General features: G+C 35.2%; 2 protein-coding genes across 2 annotated transcripts in view; one reads left to right on the plus strand and one right to left on the minus strand.

Moving 5' to 3' along the window:
- Nucleotides 1-8,041: 8,041 nt before the first annotated feature.
- Nucleotides 8,042-13,308, plus strand: LOC149784393 (uncharacterized). The gene is made up of 4 exons (XM_089932985.1): nucleotides 8,042-8,175; nucleotides 11,817-12,021; nucleotides 13,028-13,166; nucleotides 13,256-13,308. Exons 2-4 carry the CDS (start codon nucleotides 11,887-11,889, stop codon nucleotides 13,306-13,308), a joined length of 327 nt encoding a protein of 108 aa, XP_089789111.1. The 5' UTR covers nucleotides 8,042-8,175; nucleotides 11,817-11,886.
- Nucleotides 12,359-17,506, minus strand: part of LOC149784394 (coiled-coil domain-containing protein 73-like) — a 100,236-nt gene continuing 95,088 nt past the window's right edge. Inside the window, exons 5-7 of the mRNA XM_089932449.1 lie at nucleotides 17,375-17,449; nucleotides 16,216-16,390; nucleotides 12,359-13,551 (exon numbers count right to left, since the gene is read on the minus strand). Coding sequence (XP_089788575.1) covers nucleotides 13,496-13,551; nucleotides 16,216-16,390; nucleotides 17,375-17,449 — 306 coding nt within the window. The 3' untranslated portion in view covers nucleotides 12,359-13,495. The remainder of the gene's footprint in view (nucleotides 13,552-16,215; nucleotides 16,391-17,374; nucleotides 17,450-17,506) is intronic.

Below are 17,506 nucleotides of genomic sequence, written 5' to 3' on the forward strand. Positions count from 1 at the left end.
CCTCTCACAACATTCATGATTCCAGGTATAACAATATGCATTCAGGTTGTAAAAAACATAAGTGGTAAAGAGCAAAATGCAAAATCTTAACCAAGATTGTACACCAAGGAAAACAAAAAAAGCTTAAACATTGAGACTGTGCATATTTATTTACTTTTAAGATGTGTACACTAATGATAATGAATAATACATCATCTTTTCTCTAATTCATTGAGGTGACCCAAAAATAAGGCAAATGTTGCATCTATGAAACACTTAATCATAAACCTACCTATACTGTTCACATTTACAATGCAGGCCACATGAGAAATACCTCACTTTCAGAGGGTTCATACAAACACCCAATGTGACTTTTATCATATCATTGTCATGGTGGGACATTTCTCGGGTTTAAAATTACTCCTTACAATGACTATACATCTGAAGTTTCATCACTGTTCATGCAAGATTCAGGGATAAAATCTTAATGTAATCATTAGAGCATGAAGATGAATACTCTGGCTCCATTAGTTAGTACTCCTACAGCTGAATGTAACCATCAAAGTTGAATGCTCTGGCCCCAGTAGTTAGTACTTCTAATTCTGAATGTAACCATCAAAGATGAATACTCTGGCCCCAGTAGTTAGTACTTCTAATGCTGAATGTAACCATCAAAGATGAATACTCTGGCCCCAGTAGTTAGTACTTCTAATGCTGAATGTATCCATCAAAGATGAATACTCTGGCCCCAGTAGTTAGTACTTCTAATGCTGAATGTAACCATCAAAGATGAATACTCTGGCCCCAGTAGTTAGTACTTCTAATGCTGAGCTGAATGTAACCATCAAAGATGAATACTCTGGCCCCAGTAGTTAGTACTCCTAAAGCTGAATGTAACCATCAAAGATGAATACTCTGGCCCCAGTAGTTAGTACTTCTAATGCTGAATGTAACCATCAAAGATGAATACTCTGGCCCCAGTAGTTAGTACTTCTAATGCTGAATATATCCATCAAAGATGAATACTCTGGCCCCAGTAGTTAGTACTTCTAATGCTGAATGTATCCATCAAAGATGAATACTCTGGCCCCAGTAGTTAGTACTTCTAATGCTGAGCTGAATGTAACCATCAAAGAGGAATACTCTGGCCCCAGTAGTTAGTACTCCTAAAGCTGAATGTAACCATCAAAGATGAATACTCTGGCCCCAGTAGTTAGTACTTCTAATGCTGAATGTAACCATCAAAGATGAATACTCTGGCCCCAGTAGTTAGTACTTCTAATGCTGAATGTATCCATCAAAGATGAATACTCTGGCCCCAGTAGTTAGTACTTCTAATGCTGAGCTGAATGTAACCATCAAACATGAATACTCTGGCTCCAGTAGTTGAATACTCTGGCTCCAGTAGTTAGTACTCCTTAAGGTGAATGTAACCATCAAAGATGAATACTCTGGCTCCAGTAGTTAGTACTCCTAAAGGTGAATGTAACCATCAAAGATGAATACTCTGGCTCCAGTAGTTAGTACTTCTAATGCTGAATGTAACCTTCAAAGATGAATACTCTGGCCCCAGTAGTTAGTACTCCTAAAGCTGAATGTAACCATCAAAGATGAATACTCTGGCTCCAGTAGTTCGTACTCCTAAAGGTGAATGTAACCATCAATATATATGTGTGTGTGTGTGTCTATATATATATATATATATATATAATATTGACCTATGATTCACATGCAAAACAAAAACTGAAGGGATTGTAACTTTTGTTAAACTGCTACCTTTTTATTTGTTGGGTTTTAATGTAGACCAGTAACCTCATATAGCCCAGTCAAAACCACTCTGAAGAAGCTGGATGCAACAGTGAGGTCATGGGTCAAGCATTGGCTATACTTACTTGAGTGTACCTCAACCCATTTCATGTACACTGCTTCATATGAGGGTTGGTTGGGCTTACCAAAGTTCGAAAGCTTCATCCCTAGGATGGTCGCTAAAAACTGGAATGAGTTCTTGAATAGCAAAGAGGTACATAGGGATGTAGCTCACTCTGCAGGCCTGAAGGAGGCGTTACAGAAATGTGACAAAGACTATCAGGTGTTGGACACAGACTGGTGGGACAAGGAGCGAGAGAAATGGTCATCTCAACCCAAACAAGGCTCGAGTGTGGAGTGCTACAAAAAGACAAACCTCAAAGTGCCGGCTGCAAATAGATGGCTTAAAAGGCCAAAAGTGCTAACTGAGCGAGAGTACTCAGATGCCATCAGAATATGCACGAACACTTTCCCTATAAGAGTAACATCAAATAGGGGCATTCATAAACGGATTGCAAGGGGAGGTGCTGTCACTGCAAAGCACCAGGAGAAACCATTTGCCATGTCCTATGTGCCTGCCCATGGACATTAGGATTACACATCCAGAGCAACGTCCACTCTAAGTGAATGGTAGATGTGCGCTCTATGCGTGCTGCATTGTGCAAGCATTGCGGTGATTTTAGCATTAATGTTGGATTGAATATTTGGTAATTTTGAGCTGCTGCGTGGAGAACAATTCAGCTGCGTGGGGATGTCTGAGCAGATGTGCGGCTGTGCGTATGTGTAGCTTAGAGGGAACGTTGATCCAGAGACATGATAATGTTGTGCAACTAATAGCAGCCAAGTTAAGATGCAAAGGCTACATGGTATACAAAGAACCATACTTTCATGTCAATGGGTCCTTGTTGAAGCCAGATCTTGTGTACACAAAAGGAGGCTACTTGTGGGTTGTTGACCCAATGGTCATCTGGGAAGGAAGTAACTTTTATGAACGGGCAGAACATGCTAGACAGGAAAAACTACAAAATTATGACTTCCTCCGGAACGCAGTGGAAAGACAAACCGACACAACATGTATTGGCATACATGGGCTAGTCCTAGGCGTCAGATGCACCATAAGTGGTACAAGCGAATTCAAAGATGCAATGATTGGAGGTGAAACCTTCATTGCAGAATTGTGTGAATGGGTACTTAAATACTCAATTTGTACAATGAAAGCATTTGTAGGACTAAACTGACAAGATCAAGTACCAGATCTGGGTGAATTTGCTCCTGAACTAGACATACATGGGACTGGGGTCATGGAGCAAGACACGAGAGATAGTAATGTGAGATAAAGGTTTACGTTCATGTCAGTTGCAGGCCCTGCCTCAACGTGCCAGAGCATGCAGTAACATCAGCGTGCTAGCCGTAAGGCAAGAATGAAGAGATCTAGGGAAGCAATCAATCATGAAAACAAAGAGTTCGATCATGTACCCGAATGCGACAAATACCCAATATTATCCAAATACCGGTCAAGGGATGACAGCATATCATGAGAGACAAATATCTCTAAAGAAGGTACGAGTCTCGTACAATCTCATATAATGCACAGAGAAATGATCAAGCTCGAATTATCAAATCTCTCTGCACGGTCATCGTAAAACCCCTAGTTGGAACACTAATTAGGTACCCGCCAGGCATGGCAACCATGGCCTTGCCATGACATAGCCTAAATGTTCATGGAGGATGAGTTAGATATATGGACTAACAACACGTGTTATTGGACATATAACCGAACAAGGAACTAAGTTCCCCCTTAAGAGACAGTGCTGTTCATTTGATTGGTGTAATACATATAGACCAGATTAAAAAACAACCTAATATAGCAACAATGCCATTCATTTGATGGATGTAATAAATATATAGACCAGTAACAAGAACGACCTAATACAGATACAATGCTGCTCACTAAGTACATATGACACCAGCTTTGCTAAACTTTTTCTGATTTTAGTGATTACTTTTAATTGGCACCCTATGGCCATTATTGTGCCAAGATGCTGTCAAACAATAATACCAACAAACATAAGTATTACAAAGAAACTTTGATTTTGCTATATGTTTATTCATTATTGATTTCTCCTCACCAATGTCCCTTCCTTTTCACTATAATATAAACCCTTTTCACATCAATTCATCTGAAAATGTCCCATTCATCAAGCATGCCTCAAGTACATGTGTATAAAGTACACAGTTTTATTTCTGTGTTGTCTGCTCTTAACTTAGTCCCTCAAACTAGGAAATATTACATCAGTGTGCTAAGCAGTACAATTTAATGTCTCCCCATCTTAATTCAAAAAGTCAAAGATGATACTAGCATTACCATCTTAAATATTTGTCAAATGCAGATGGACTTCTTTCTGGAACAGCTTCATGGAGCATATAGATATATGAATAGGCAAAAGAAAGGAAATATTTACTGATGTGTAAAAGGGAAAGAATGCAAGGAGCAAGTAATATGCATTCAAAGTACATGAAAAACTGTTTAAAGTTATAACAGGGTTTCTTATAAACTAAGAAAAAGAAAAGATTCCAGGCCTTTTCCATACCAATTTTTGTTTTCAAGACCTCCTGAAGAGCTTCAAATCCATATACTAAAACTTCTTCCAAACAAAAAGCGTTCATGATACCAGTCTCTAACTAAGACAGCTGTAAATAACAATTTAACACTTTTTCATGACTTTTTAGTCACTGTTCAATTTAATACCTGGAAAAGCAATTTTTAAATTTTAGACCTCTTCCAGAATTCCAGACCTGTGTTGGAACCCAGTTATTTGCATAAAAAACAAAATAAAATAAAAAAACGTTTTCCTCACAATTTCACTGGCTGTCAGGACACTTAAAAAAAAAAAAGAAGTTTATTTCTTTATAATGTAAACAGAGCTGAGTAAAACAATCTTTGAATAAGGTCATTATAATGCCGATGTAAGCATACCTTGTATACATGACTGAGTTAAAACTACAGCACAAAAGATAATTATTAAAAATGTACTAAAATTAGAACAATACAAATAGCTCCAAGACAATATACAACAAAATAGAAAGTATTATTACTTAAACTCTTATGGCAGAATGATTTATCCACAGTATACGCCCTAAGTAAAGCATAAAGTACTCTAATGTTACACTCCATTATATTTCTGCACAACTCATTTCTAAATTCTGATATGAGACACACCCTTTTACAGAATATGAAAGAATCACATGACCTTTAGACCTTTCTTCATGAACAAAGTAATATTTTTTCTACTGTTATAGCTTATAACACTTGACTATTACATGAGGTCATGGTTTGCATGTTGCATGCTTAAATTACATGCTTGAAAACCTTACCATGGCATTCTGATGATGACAATTCCAGGACTGGAATGCCAACATAGGAAAAGTTGTTGTTATACCAGCTTTGGCTTAACAAATTAATTGTTGTTGTTGTAGGGTTTAACGCCATTTTTCAGCACAAGATAGGCTATACATGGCGGCCAGTATAATTGGTGGAGGAAGAACCCTGGAAAACCCTGGGAAGAACCATCGACCCACGAGAAGCTACTGGCAAGCTTTCTCACGTACCCACGTTAGCCGAGCCTGAGACTCGAACTCACGCAGACAGAGGTGAGATGGCAGTGATCCGTAACGGTGAGCGCTTTAGACCACTCGGCCACTCGGGACCCCTAACAAATTAATTATTTGGTATATTACGGACGACTCTCACTAACTCAAGCCAATTTCCTCTATTCATTCTAACATGCAATTTTTTTTGTACCAGTATATCATTATTTGGATGCAAAATGGAAAGAACTCTCATAAGTAGAGTTTATAATTAAAACCCTCAATATACATCTTTATCTTGAAAACCCCTGATTTAACACTTTAATTTGATACAAATTTTTAAAAACAAATCATGCTTCAATACTTGATAATAACAGTGGCAACTGTAATGTATTATGAAACTAATGCATTAACTGTCCCTGATTTAATCCTAAGAAACTCAAAATTCACCTTTATGCAATGTGTAATAATGGAACAAACAAATACTTGTAATTGTTGTTGTAGGGTTTAATGCCTTTCTTCAGCACACAATAGGCTATACATGGTGGCCAGTATTAATGGTGGAGGAAGAACCTGGGAAAACCCCAGAAAGAACCACTGACCCACAAGAAGCTACTGGCAAGTTTTCTCACATACTCACACCAGCCAAATCAAACAAATACTAGAAATACAGCAACCGAGGTGACCATGACAACTCACTGTATACAGTCAAACCTGTCTTAATAGTCACCTGAGCATGGTCACTTGGTCACAATGGCCAGTCTAATTTTCTCCTGGCAAATTTTCTATATAAATGGCATATAATCAGTGGTCACCTGTTCAGTGGTCAGTGGCCATGTGTTTCCCAAGCAGTGGTTTCACCCTGCCTTCTGTAGTCACTGAAGTGTATGAGAAGTGACTGCTCCAAGTATGCAAATTAAACTTCTTTGTTTGATGAGTGTGGCATGGCATACATAAAGGTATATTATGTTAAACGATGTATACAAATTTCCTATTTTGAATGTACTTCACAATCCAGTAAAACTCAAAGCTGTCAACATGGCGACTTTGAAAGCAAGGCATTTTTACTGCAATGGTGACATCTTTTATTGGTTAGTAATCCAGGTTTTCTCTGACCCATCCCACCCCATTTTTATATCTTTGACCCATCCCACCCCATTTTTATATCTTTGACCCATCCCACCCCATTTTTATATCTTTGACCCATCCCACCCCGTTTTTATATCTTTGGACATTTAGGTTGGGGTGTAGAGTTCAAAATCAAGTGCCTATCAATAGCCTCAGGAAGCTTCTTTTCATTCTCTAATCATCAAAAGGTCTCACAATAAGCTGACTGTCTTTTAATCTTGGTGCATGAGTTTGAACAACAGCTTAATCCACCATTAATTGTTTAAAGTGTGAACACCTACTTCTTGAGTTTTGCTAAATAGCTAAACTAAATATGCACATACTACTACTTCTAATAACAATATATATGAAATAATAATAATAATAATAATGCTGGTACAATTCGGTTTATAGCACATAAATTTGTCATGAACCAAATTTGAAAACTGAACTTGCCTTCAGAGGTCACCTGTCTACACTGATCATCACTTTTGCCTTTTCCCATGGGTGGCTGCTGTAGACAGAATTGAGTTCATAATTTACTCATTTTCTGTCTATCTTAAAATGCAAAGAACTCAAAGACCTCTAATGTAGAACACTTTCTATTCAGAACATACGATTTTGTCTTACAGAACTTTAAATTTTTTCTCTGTTAGAGGTTTTCTCCTTGCATAAAATTTCAACAATGCTGAAATAAAAATATTTCAACAATGCTGAAATTAAAAGATTTCAAAACTGCTAGAATTAACATATTTCATTTTGAAACTTTAAGCCCGACTTTAAGTTTCATGTCAAGTGAACAAACACTGAGATGAACAATTTATTTCAAAGTACAAAAATTCTGTAGCATGCTATTTTCTAAATTGCAAGGTCATAGCTTGATCAAAAACCATTGCAAAAAGTCACAACAAGAAAAGTCGGTCACCATGATTTACCCATCCAAGTGATCACATCCATCAAGGTCTCATGACTGTACATGTAACAGTATCAGAGAAACTGTGCTAAATCTAATGAATCTATCATAAAAAGTATATCAGCATGACCTACTTTTACCCTTCAAGATGAATACTTGCATTAATTTTTATGACTGTATGATACAATGTCAGCAAAACTGAGCAATATCCAAAAACATTGTGTAATGAAAGAGGTGTAAAAATAGGTTAGTGTGACCTCTTTTTGTCCAAGATGAATACGTCCATCCAGTTTCATGACTGCACATGCAACAAAAAATGAGCTTACTCCAAAACCTTCATATGGATTTCTTCACCAACAACTGTAATGCCATTAAAAAGGTGATCCATGTCTTAAAATTTCTGTGGAATCCCATCTAATATTACTATCTTTTAAAGCAAGGTCAATATTTATGTAATTTTATGGAAAGCAAGACAGTTTAATGACTTTCATTATCACTGGTGTATTAAACACAGTCTAATGGTTACCACAATCCGATTCACACTTTAGTACTCTAGAACACAGATTATGCAGTTAAGGCTAGAAATAAAGCACATACCTGTATTTTTAACAAACAGTATACTTCCTCACCTGGAACTTTTTTCTTTGTATCAATTTCAGTTGTGACTTTTATAATTATCTATTTAGGCATGAAAAGTGCAAAGGAAAAACCTGACAACATTATTTTTCTATTACACTACCTACTGAGGACAGCTAAGTTAAATGAGAAATAAAGCCAACAAGGTAAGAAAAACTTAATCTAATGTTTTGTTTACTTTAGCTAATTTTGCTTGTCAGAACCAACTCTTTGTTAGGATTTCAATTAAAAACCATAATCTTCTTAGAAACTTCTTTTTTCCCTTCATTTATATTAAAATATATTTGTTTGGGCCTTTTTAATTTTTTTTATATACTTGTCATGGTGCTGACATCAACCGTCATCCTCTAACAAATATAATGTGTTTGAAGTTTCAATGTAGCTTTAACAATTTTAGTTGTATCACTACAATGTCTTCAGTGTGGCAGTTTATTATCATGTAGCATCGAGTACCTCCCAGTCACATTATCCTGACACCTGGCTAACCAGTTCTAACACTAACCTCTTAATGTTGCTAGTATAATTTTTTTATAAGTCTTTGGTATGACTCGGCCCGGGTTCAAACCCATGACCTCCCATATCTGAGGTGGATGATCTAACCAGGTCACCCTCAGAAAGCACTAGACTGACAATATATATGTCAGAAAGCACTAGACTGACAAGCTGGTGCATGTAGGGAATTATACCAACTTTATGCACAGCCTTTTTGAGTGCATATTTTGCATTGAATCCATTCTGCAGATCAAGGTGCAATTTGGCACACTTCATTAATAAGTGTTATCTCCCCCAGCAGGAGCTCTTCAGTGCATCTTTTGTGCATTCATTAAGCGCAGCTTGTACTTTTACCCATTTATCAACTGTTGCAAAATCCCGCAAGTATTGTTGATGAATATATTAGGAAGATGATGCAAATGTTGTAAAGCAGTTGTATACAATTATAATTTAGCACACTTTAAAAGAAATCAAGAAAATTAAATATCTAAATTACATTTTATATAATAGCAAAATAGGTTAATCTGAAAGTTTACATAAAACGACATGCATTATTATCATATACTGTAGCAGACAATGAAATCTAATGGGGTGGTGGCATATTGTTATGGAAAAGCTGTACATTTCCTTATATTTTTCTACATTTTTTTCAGGTAAAAGTGAAGTCACAAGCAAATGTGTGACTTTCTTTCACAAAAATATCAAGGCATATATTTTTCTTTGTAAATTTGATGATTCTTCATTTGCCAAAGGTATCCACTATCATAATAGCATGAAAATAGATTTTCTGTAATTCAATAATTGGTCTTTACAATCTATTTGCATATCTTTTATCTTGGAATTTACAGATACTTAAATACTGCAACAACCAAAAAAGTACAGGATGTGCTGATTTATATTATTTAAGCCTGTTTGAAGATCAAGTTTTGGGTTTCCTCCAGGCATATATTATATATATATATATATATATATATATATATATATATATATATATATATATATATATATATATATATATATATATATATATATTCTGGTGACTTAAGAAATGTTAATTGCATTTCTTGGTCCAAATCTGTTTTTCACAAACAACATTTTAGCTCCAAGGTGTTGCAATATTTTCATTCAACAGTTAATGCTCATCAGAATCAACAGTAGCTGGTACAAAGGGAACTGTCCGTACTGACTATTGTTGACTTGAGGCATGTAAATCCATTTGAAAACAATCAAGACAGAAACATTTTAAAAATTGAAATTACCTTCTTCATGACATGAATGGCTAATGATAGAGCAAAACAGTCAGTGCAACGTACATAATTCCATGCATTAAAGATATTGTTGTATTCTCTCATAATGTCATTTTCAACGAAAAAGAGTAAAAATACAGAAAAAAACTTTTTTGTAGTATAGCTCATGTATCTTTTCATTTTTATATAAAATGCCACATTGCACAATAAACATTAAAAAGAATCATGACATGGATGTCATAATGTTAAAATGTTCTTGATTGTACATGTCCAGTATAATCATGACATGGATGTCATAATGTTAAAATGTTCTTGATTGTACATGTCCTGTATAATCATGACATGGATGTCATAATGTTAAAATGTTCTTGATTGTACATGTCCTGTATAATCATGACATGGATGTCATAATGTTAAAATGTTCTTGATTGTACATGTCCTGTATAATCATGACATGGATGTCATAATGTTAAAATGTTCTTGATTGTACATGTCCTGTATAATCATGACATGGATGTCATAATGTTAAAATGTTCTTGATTGTACATGTCCTGTATAATCATGACATGGATGTCATAATGTTAAAATGTTCTTGATTGTACATGTCCTGTATAATCATGACATGGATGTCATGATGTTAAAATGTTCTTGATTGTACATGTCCAGTATAATCATGACATGGATGTCATAATGTTAAAATGTTCTTGATTGTACATGTCCAGTATAATCATGACATGGATGTCATAATGTTAAAATGTTCTTGATTGTACATGTCCTGTATAATCATGACATGGATGTCATAATGTTAAAATGTTCTTGATTGTACATGTCCTGTATAATCATGACATGGATGTCATAATGTTAAAATGTTCTTGATTGTACATGTCCAGTATAATCATGACATGGATGTCATAATGTTAAAATGTTCTTGATTGTACATGTCCTGTATAATCATGACATGGATGTCATAATGTTAAAATGTTCTTGATTGTACATGTCCTGTATAATCATGACATGGATGTCATAATGTTAAAATGTTCTTGATTGTACATGTCCTGTATAATCATGACATGGATGTCATAATGTTAAAATGTTCTTGATTGCACATCTCCTGTATAATCATGACATGGATGTCATAATGTTAAAATGTTCTTGATTGCACATCTCCTGTATAATCATGACATGGATGTCATAATGTTAAAATGTTCTTGATTGCACATGTCCTGTATAATCATGACATGGATGTCATAATGTTAAAATGTTCTTGATTGTACATGTCCTGTATAATTATGATGGTATTTATCTGTAATCTCTTTTTGTGCTTTATAATACTGCTTTCAAAAATTTCTTTAAAGCAGGTCATTGAAATAGTATGGAAATAAAAAGAAATTATGACAAAATAATTGATAAATACTACAATTTTTTTTAACGCTGTATAGTTCATACAGGTAAAGGTATTAAATTGACTGCTGCAAGGGTCAGGTTTACAGTATCAGGGGTTCTTGAATCTGTGTGCTTAGTGCATGTGACAACTCACGAAGCAAATAAACTGGTATGGGGTGCCATAAAACCACTTTGGATGAATAAAATTCTTGACAGACTTTCTCTGGAGTGAGTGGATTTCCACTAGTCTGGGGTGGTGGGGTGGAAATCCACCAGACTGAGTGTACTTCCACTACTCATAGTGCACACTCAATTGCCTGCTTGAAATTTTAATGAGTACTAAAGATCAATTATATCAATATATCTTAAATTTGCATGGAAAAAGAAAATACATTTGATTAATATACCAAATAATCCCCTAAATTAAAGCTTGAAATATTAAACCCACTTTTCATTACACACATCCCTTTTCTGTGTTCATCTCAATTTCAATACTAAAATGCTCAGCAATAAAATAACAGTGATTTAAGGGAACAGTTGGTTTGGAATAATTTTGATCAATCTGTATATCTACTCATAAAATTATTTATCTGTTGAAAGCAATATGTACAGTATTTAGACATGAATAGCAAAGGAAATGCCTCAACTGAACACTTCTTTTACAGAGATGAGTAAAGCTTATGATGTTTTGGTGACGTTTATACTAGCAAACACCTACACCTGCCTGCTCACAAAATGAATGCAGAGCACAAGCGAGCCCTGAACCAGTGTTCTCAATTACTACTTGACAGTCTGGATGCAACACCAGCGTATCTGTACGAGCTAAAAAACCAGAAATGTATCACTGAGGAAGCCGCAGACAAGATACAGGTAAAAATTTATATAATGGTCTATCAGTACCTAAAGTATACTCATCAAGGTCAGTAGTCCTGCTATGACCACCTTTTTTCTTTGTTCATCAGAAATTACATGAAAAAAGGATTTTTTTATTAAAAAAAGCAGTATATGGTTAGAAGCAGTCATATCCACCTGTACCAGTGACAGACAAACTGATAGTACCTTGTGCTAATGCCCATATCAATGGGGAGACCAATCTTGACTGACTTCCACCTTGAAAAACAGATGACTAGCATTTCTGTTCCTAAAACAAGCTAAAACACAAGACAAACATCATTTTTCAACTTTGGAGGGCTGTATTTGCGAGATTGTGGATACAATCCTTATGTATCATAATCAGGTAATGTATATGATGAAAAAAGAAGTAAATAATCTGTCCATATGTGTGCTAAATTTGAAATCAACCAAACTTCAATCTTCAGTCCTTCTCAACAGTTGAGATGTCTATGCAGATGGTCACACCAATGTTGACCTTGCTATAATGTCATCCCAGTAGTACTTTGTTATGAGCCAATCTTTCTAAACAAAACATTTATTGGTTTTGAACTTAAGCAAACCATTTTTATCCACATTAGGAATCATGCATTGGAAATCTCTGTGACAGACCTGCAAACAATTTGATGTTATGAATAAAGTCAATTAGAAAAAAAAAAATTGAAAACAATTTTTTTAAAGTAGATCAAAAAGTCATTTATATATCAAAGTTCAAAATGGAAGTTGTCTTTCCCTTTAACACTCCAATCACACATTGTTATAAATGGTTGTTAATTGCATTACATGTATGTTCATGCACAAATATATTTTCCATGTGTCTGAGTTGCCATCATCATACTAATAAAAATATAACAGTACAATTGCTCTTTAAAAAAGTTTACTTTTATTACCACCAAATTGCCACTACTCTATAAAATGGAATTATTTTTTTTTTAAAATTAATTATTTAACTTTGACATTATTATTTGTATCATTCTACTTGTAGACCCAAGCCAGTAGAAGATCCAAAGTGTCTCTTCTACTTCAACACATTCAGCTTGGTGGGCCCAAGGCTTTCCCAGCCTTCCGCTTATCCCTTATGAAGGAATACTCCTGGATTGTGAGGGAATTGGACAAAACTGTTGGTGAGTATCAGAACATGGTGCAGGAAAACACCATGATCTCCAGAGAACAAACAAATGTCACTAAGAACCAGCAAAACATAGCTCTTCAGGCACTGGGAAAGGTTCTCCAAAACAGGTTGATACCCATGGTGTATGGACCTAATCACTCATGGAATAGTGGAAAGTACGGTGGAGATGCCATCATACGTAAGCTGATAGAGACTATCCGTGAATTAGAGAAACGATGTGCAGATATTCTTCATGAAAATGAGAGGAAGCTTGAACCATTACATGAGAGGATTGAGAAAGAACGAAACAATGCTTTGCAGGAACAGGCTGCAGACCATGCTTCAGAGATGCTTCGAGTACAGAATGAGGTCAAGAAGGCCCACAAGGAAGTTGACAGCTGTAAGAAAAAGAATGAAACTCTGACACAACAGATAAAGGCTCTAAAAGATGAGAAAAAGAAATTAAAATTGGAACTCAAAGTTGTTTTGGCAGACAAAAAGCTGCTTATGCAGAAATATAGAAAGAAAACTAACACCCAAGAAGAATGAACATGCTAAGTAATAACATCCGAGAACAAATTGCTAAAAATGTGTAAAATAAAATGACATTAATCTGAAGATCATAAAATGTTGCCATACTGACATAATATTTCTCATGAGGAAAAGTGCAGAATATGCAAAAATAGATGATGTGAAAAAAATATGATTAAGAAGATACCAACTGCAATGAATAGGTGGAATCAATTATGAGCTGAAAAGGCTTAGGATACATACATTAACCATTCAATTTTAATGGAGATATATTTCCAGACATCTGTTACTAACAACATCAGGTCAACCTGTACGTGTCATAAATGGATATTCATTTCACATTAAGCAGTGCCTTAACATGTATGGTTACTTTCTTAACATGGCATTCATACACTGTAACCTTTACAAGACAATCCTACTGTTGAAATGTTTCTATCCCTGTCAAAGTATTTTCTTTTGGTCTTTTTGTACATCTAATTTTCTTCATGAAGACTGAGTGTTTAAATCACTTTGATCAAAATTAATGACTTGCAGCTTAAAACTTCAAGGTTTTTTGACAGTTACAGCAAAGATAAGCTAAATTCATTGTCACAGGCCATGGACAATAACCCACAACAATCCTTTATCACCCATGGCTTGCAACAATGGGCCATGACCCATTGTCACAGGCCATGGACAATAACCCACAACAATCCTTTATCACCCATGGCTTGCAACAATGGGCCATGACCCATTGTCACAGGCCATGGACAATAACCCACAACAATCCTTTATCACCCATGGCTTGCAACAATGGGCCATGACCCATATGTCAATTATCCACAGCCATGACCCATATGTCAATTATCCACAGCTAATTATCACCAACCTTAAACACATTGAATGCAACAACTCAGCAACCTAACTGCCTACTAAACAAAGTTAGTCCTTGTAAAGAATCAGCAAGAATATACATATTATGTATATGCTAGAGTGTACATCATATCATGTATATGCTAGAGTGTACATTATATATCATGTATATGCTAGAGTGTACATTATATCATGTATATGCTAGAGTGTACATTATATCATGTATATGCTAGAGTGTACATTATATATCATGTATATGCTAGAGTGTACATTATATATCATGTATATGCTAGAGTGTACATTATATCATGTATATGCTAGAGTGTACATTATATATCATGTATATGCTAGAGTGTACATTATATCATGTATATGCTAGAGTGTACATTATATCATGTATATGCTAGAGTGTACATTATATCATGTATATGCTAGAGTGTACATTATCATGTAAAATGTTCACAAGTAAAAGAAAAAACAGCTATAAATTATTGGAAAACACTAAATGCAGTGTAACAGGCATTTTATGAGTTTGTGGCAGATTTTCCAAACGTGTCAATGAAAACAACCAGTATAAAAATACAGATTAAAGATTTATCATGTCTCCAACAGAGTGACTTGAAGCTATTTAAGGTTCACATTTAATTAATTACAGAAAACATGTGGGCAGTTTAAAAGGATATTTCGGGTATCCTATTAGGGGTGGGAACTTCAATATACATAGCAGGATTTCAAAACTATATACTAGTAAATGGTATTTTGTAAAAATATTCAATTATTGTGATCATTAACTTAAAGATGCACAGATCAAGTGGCAAATGGCATATGCCCTCATTCTGGTACCTTTCACTTCTACTGACCATGCTGTTTGAGCAAGGAACCTGAATATTTTATGATAATGTGTGGACCTACATAACAAAACAAAGGAAACATCTGTAAAGGTTTCAAAAGGACAGACAGAATAATGAAATGGACCCACTTATGTTGACTTTGACCCCAAATTCAAGGGCAAGGCTATGGCATGATATAACACTGGTTAAAGTTTCGTTAAAATATTGAGTTACAATTTCCCTTTCTGTTAACTTTGCCTTTAATGCAAATGGCATCACTACTGTATATAGATCTGTGACTTTGATATTCGTGTAGGGGGATGGCTACAGTATGCCACAGCTGAGACATTATATGCAGTGACATTTTTCTGAGAATATCATCCCTTTGAGAAAAAAAAACTCTGCCAGCAGAAAGATTACAAAAAGGTTGGGTGAGCCAGAGGACCCACAATTTGAGAAATCAAAGCAGTTAAAAGGTCTAATGGTCATTTATTCAATCATACATTTTTCATTATGGTTAAAACATATATTACTTTAAGCTCAAACCTAAAAATTTTCATCAGCTTAATAAACTTATTTGATGTCAAGGTATTTTATGTACTATAACAAATATTTTGTAAAATTACACATGAGTCCCAAACAGATGTTACAGGACAGATGCCATGACATAATAAAACCAACCTATGACTAGTATACAAATATTCAACAACTTCCCATAATCCATTCTTTATTGGATTAAGTGTTTAAATGAGATGTTAGCGTCAATCAATAGCATTCTGCAACTCAGAAAAGTTACTCTTCTGGCTGCTGTTTCTGAATCTTCTGAAACTTTCTATGTGCAATACAAACCTTGTTTCTCCAGAGCAGCCTGAGATTCTGAAAGCTGTTTCCCCTGCTGAACAACAGTGCTGTACTTGTTTTCAAACTCTGTTAGCTGTCCCAGATGTTTCTCTGAAGAACGAATTTGAAGTTGCAGCTTTACCTCCAGCTCTCGAACCTTCCTCTCAAGGGAATAATTTGTCAGCTAGAAAAAAGTCCAGAATGCAAATTGGGAAAGATTGGGGTATTTAACTCATTCGGCCCCAATCCGCCTGTAGGCGTGAAGAGGCTGTACACTATTTCCGAGCTCTGCAGCATCAAGGTCATTTAAGATACGCCAAAAGTAGGTGGTATATAAAAAAAAGCAGACAGATATAGCTCTACAATGATACCAAATAATCTGGAAGTTCTAGTTGCACTACAAAATACAGAGGGAAAAACCTAATTTTTTGGACCCATTTTTTTTTCACCCAAAATTCGCTCATGGTCAGAATGCGATTTTGTGAAGGGATTTTAGACCTTTTGGCCTCAGATCTAAGGCAGACCGGTCTGAACTGTACAAAGACAGGTGAACCTTTGCAAAAACTAGGATAAGGTGGGCATTTGGAATAAAGTGGTCTCCATATGAAAATGATGGGTCCATTAAGCAACAAAATAAACCCCCCAAAAAATGCCAATTTTTACCCTTCTGCACATGTGCAAGGAAAATAACCAATGAAAAACAATGTTTCTAATACAACTAGGCATTATTCAGACATAGCCCCCTACTCGCATTTCAGGCAAAAATGACAAAAACCTCTGGGGCCAAATGAGATAATGAACAGGTTGGGTCAACAGCTTTACATAGGAGCTTAAATTTAAAACTGTCTGGTTCTGAAAACCTACATATTTTGAAATAAAGACCTTCAAAACAATTTAAAAATCGGTTTTCTTTTCTCATTTTTCCAAACGTTTAATTTTTAAACTGTCAATATACATTTCATAAATATTTCCATCTAAAAAAATAGGTATTGGTGACACTGCTTTCATACATTTGGATATCTTTTTTCTTTGTACTGAATCAGTCGTATGAATGTAGAACTGTCTATAAATAATTTGTCTGGTTGACAAATAATCTGACCAGTTATGAATTACTTGTATATTATGTATCAAAATATTTATAAATTATCACTCCATAGGAAAAATGTACCTGCAGGGCCTGTAACTGATCTTTGTACGTGTCATTCTCTTTCTCCACTACTGTCCGATGTATTTGCTGCTGTGTCTGCATAAACAGAGTATAACAAGTCATTGTAGATTCCAAACACACAAATTCATGCAC

Source organism: Sinohyriopsis cumingii, chromosome 14, assembly GCF_028554795.1.
Source record: "Sinohyriopsis cumingii isolate HCF-2022 chromosome 14, ASM2855479v2, whole genome shotgun sequence".
Classification (NCBI taxonomy): domain Eukaryota; kingdom Metazoa; phylum Mollusca; class Bivalvia; order Unionida; family Unionidae; genus Sinohyriopsis; species Sinohyriopsis cumingii.